Source organism: Trypanosoma rangeli, assembly GCF_003719475.1.
Source record: "Trypanosoma rangeli strain AM80 chromosome Unknown Tra_15.4_contig_00778, whole genome shotgun sequence".
NCBI classification, from domain to species: domain Eukaryota; phylum Euglenozoa; class Kinetoplastea; order Trypanosomatida; family Trypanosomatidae; genus Trypanosoma; species Trypanosoma rangeli.
Genome location: NW_021706528.1, coordinates 1 through 3987, shown reverse-complemented (window position 1 = coordinate 3987; position 3987 = coordinate 1). Strand labels below are relative to the sequence as shown.

At 54.7% G+C, this 3987-nt stretch overlaps 2 protein-coding genes across 2 annotated transcripts, besides 1 other annotated feature; both read right to left on the bottom strand.

The window, feature by feature from the left end:
* Positions 1 to 516: 516 nt before the first annotated feature.
* On the bottom strand, positions 517 to 945 carry TraAM80_10067 (uncharacterized protein; the record flags this gene model as incomplete). Its single annotated transcript, XM_029386717.1, has 1 exon — positions 517 to 945. The coding sequence occupies one exon, from the start codon at positions 943 to 945 to the stop codon at positions 517 to 519; it is 429 nt and encodes a 142-aa protein (XP_029233429.1).
* A 1365-nt stretch (positions 946 to 2310) lies between these two features.
* On the bottom strand, positions 2311 to 3336 carry TraAM80_10066 (mucin-like glycoprotein; the record flags this gene model as incomplete). Its single annotated transcript, XM_029386716.1, has 1 exon — positions 2311 to 3336. The coding sequence occupies one exon, from the start codon at positions 3334 to 3336 to the stop codon at positions 2311 to 2313; it is 1026 nt and encodes a 341-aa protein (XP_029233428.1).
* Positions 3337 to 3404: 68 nt separating this feature from the next.
* Positions 3405 to 3444: a microsatellite.
* Positions 3445 to 3987: the final 543 nt, after the last annotated feature.

Genomic DNA, 3987 nt, shown 5'->3' with positions numbered 1-3987 from the left:
GGCATATTCCCCGCTGCAAGAGCAGAAGCGGCAGCCACACTCTGCGGCCACCGCGCCACCCAGTCAGCCTCACACAATATTCCTTCCTCTTTAATGCTGCACGCCAGTCACGCATTGCCGCTGTCTGCTGCTTCTCCCCACCCTCGCCTATCCCCGCTACTCATGTCGCTGCTCCACCCTGGCACTGCGCAGCTGCTGTGCCTCCCACTACCAGCACCGGCGTGCGAATTTGCCCTCCACCGCACCCAGACGCCCCCTACAGCGAGCCCTAAAGACTGCCGTGGTACCCCACGCACCCGCACAAACCCCCAAACGTTTCGCCATCGCCATCGCCCACGCCATGAAAAGAAAGTGAGCATAAATCAAAAAAAGTTTTTTTCAGACGGAAACACACACAAAAAAAAAGCAAAATGAACCCCCGCGATGCACGCCGCCTAATTGCCGCATCAAAGCAGCGCACACTCAATGAAATCCCAAACAAAAAAAGGAAGGCACAAATTTCCCCCTCATCTAACGTCACTCAGTTGGCTTAACGCCAACGCGACGGCCCATGCGTTGCTGTGGCTCAGTCTCTCCCCTCCATATTTCCCACAAGCACCGCGTGACACCCCAGCGTTCACAGAAACCCTTCAGGAGGGACAAACAATAAAACAACAATACCAACAAGTGAATGAATACATTTTTCTTCGTCTTCCTTCCCCGCTGGCGTCCTCGACTGCTGGTTTGATAATCGTCACGCCCCAACCATCTCGCCCCCTTTTTTGCTCCGGGCATCACCGCCAGAAACAGCCGCAGGGCGCCAGTGAAAATGACACGAGTGGCGCAGTCGAGGTGGGCAAGTGTCTTTTTCCTTCCGTTGAGGTCTGTTAGCTGCGCGTTCCGCAAAAGCGTCGATGCCTCGCAGGTGACCGGATGAGAAGAGCTTGCCTTGGCAGCCCCAACCATTTTATCCGCCGCGAGCAGCCAGCCGGCTCAGCACGTCACCCAGGCTGATCCAAATACTTATTTTCGCAGCGGCGTACTTCCTCTCCCGAAACTGCGTTTCGGCGTGATGCCAGTCCTGCAGCCACCCTCCAGAGACAAGAGACGCAGCACCGCACTCGCCAGCACCCCGTCTTCGCACCCCCCACGCAGAGACAGTGGCACTCGCGCACCGGCGCCGCCGTTTCGCGAGGGAAGGCGGAAAAAATGGTATGCATGAATTCCGCGTAGCAGTGCGGAACGCCCGCGCAGACGTCCTCCTCCGCCACCGCGTCTCACGCATCGAAGCTGATGCACGGTCAATCTCCAGTGCAGCAGGGAGAACGCAGCCCGCCACATCGCCGCAGAAAAAAAAACACACAAAAATAACGCTGTTGACGCCGCAGCAACACGAATAAAAATGAAAAGAGGGAAGAGAGAAAAAAAAAGCAAAGGCCACAAGACGAGCGCGCGGCTGCAGATGCCGCAGCCCCACACGTCAGCCCCCCCTCACTTTTCACCCATTTACGGAAGGGGCACAACGCAACCCATCACAGCGCACCCACACGCAGTGCCCTGCACCCGCAAAGTAAAGTAAAGAAGCCACAGTGCACTCTCCCTTCGTTTGTATCTCTGCTCTTTTCACAGCCACAGAAGGACACAGCAGCAGCAGCCTCCGCCGGACACCCCGTCACTCCCGTGCCATCGCTGCGGAAAACTAAAAGAATCCTCCTCGTGAAATACCGATGCCTCTAGCGGGAGAAGAAGAGGAAGAATGAAGGCATGTCAGCGGCACAGCCAGCAGCGGCAGCAAACAAAACACGAAGACACGCAACGACAGCGGTGAACACGGCGCAAACTACAAGTGAGCCGCAGTGATTCATCAAACCAAAAAAAAAAGTCGCCCTGCAGAAATATCAGCGAACAAGCGAAGATAAAAAAGAAATTACTGCGGTAGGTGTTTTTTCTTCACATGTCCAGAAGCACAATAGCACAGTGTGTGTATATATTTATCACCTGCAAGTAAAAAGAAAGATATTTCCTGATCGCACAGTCACACATCACACAGTTGCCCATCACAGTCTCCGCGGCCTTGCGTTTCGTTTGGGCGGTCCGCGCGACGCACAGCCACAAGGCCGGAACCACCTGTGTGGGCGGCAGCGGCAAACTCAAGAGGGAAGGGACGCCACAGATTGGGAATGTTCACAGAGTGGCAAAGCAAAAAGAATTAAAGAAAACATCCCGCAAAGCAAAGAATAAGATTGGGCCACAGGAACGACAAGCAAACTCAGTGCATACTATGTATGCGTCGTTCCTGTCAGGGTTTGTGTGTGTGGTTTACCCTCATCATTACCCAGCAGCACAGGCAACGGCAGCCACGAGCAGCAGCAGTAGCAGCAGTAGATGTGTGGACACAAACGGCGTGGTGGTTGCACTGTTGTCCGCGGTGCTTTCTGTGCCTTTCCCAGCGGGGGGGGCAGTGACATTGACAGCGGAGCCGGAGGCAGGGGCGGCGATGCCTGTCTCTGTTGTGGAAGCACCGTCCTTTGCATCAACTGATGCCGGAGTATCCTTTTTGCCTTTACGCGCTGTGACGGAGGAATCGGTCGTTGCCTTGGGCGTGGGGCCCTGAGAGACGGTGCTGGGGACCGCATTCTCACTGTCGAGGCTCTGTGCATCGCCGGAACTTGTCCCGTGTCTCTCTGTCGTGGACGGGTGCGGCACACCTTCGGTTTGTTCACCGCTGCCTCCCGCAGCGCTTGGGTTCTCACCCGTCACCACAGCGTGTTTGCCGCCGGCCTTTTTACTGGGAGGCGGTAACGAACAGACGCCCCCCTGTGCGTTTTGACCTCGATCTTTTCCGACGGTAGTAATATTCTTCCAAATGTGGTGGGGCTCGCTATCTTCATATGTCCAAAAATTCATTGTGAACGCCACGGTGCTGTTTGCATCCTTGCCTGCACAGCTGGCTTCACAGTTGTTAGATGCGTAGATTGAGCTGGCCGCAAAACACGGAAGAAGCGTGTGTGTATGATCGGCACAAAAGTGCACATCAGGGCCGTCAATGCAAAACCCCATTTCAATGTACTCAGTGACAAGCACCGGATCATCAGGCAAACCAACCTTATTACGCAACGATGAGCAATCCGTCCATGTATCACTGTCACCAGGAAAGCGAAAATTTGGTATGCCATCGGTGCCCCCACATGAAACCTCCAACGGCACCACCACATTACACTCCTTCGGCGGGTATTTTAAGCTTCCTTTCTTATCCGGCGTCGCCCCGCACACGGGGGAGCAGCCGAAGCCGCACAGAAACACAAGAACCGCCAGAGCACTTACCGCACGGCACCGCGCCGTCATCTCCATCGCCATAGGTAGAAGTATTGGTGGTGGTGGTAGAGTCGCTGGAGGCAGTAGGCTAGTCTACGAGGCGGCAAGGAAGAGAAAGGAGCAACGAGAGGGAGAAAGAGAGAGAGAGAGGCAAGAAGTGCATCAAACAGAAGGAAAAAAAAACACGGCAGCTAAGCCCACAGCAGCAACGCCGCCATGGCTGCTTGAATGCGCCCTCCTCCTCGCCGCCATCGCTTGCCGCGGCGGGGGTCGTTCGCACTGGGCCAAAAGGAGCTCGAAAACAACTCCAGGAACCCCGCATTCCCAATCCTGTCCGTGCGGTCCCCAAAGGCACGCGAGGAGTCGTAGTCTAAGAGCCATGCGCCCCAGCCGCGATAAGGAAACGCATGTCCTCAAATCCAAAGCGGCAAAAAGAGAAGGCAGTACCACACACTGCCCACAGCGCAGCAGAGCACACGCAACACACGCTTCGTCACACAAAACCAATCAAAAACAAATGGAATAAAAGGAAAACATATTATTTTTTTTAACGGGGTGGGGAAGAGCAGATGTTGGCAACCGTTGCAAAGCCGCTTCTCGCCACTCTTCCCATCTGCGCAACATCACACACACGAATCCAAAAGCAAAAGGAGACAAGAGAAAAGCAAAAGCAAAAAAAAAAAAAATAGAAAG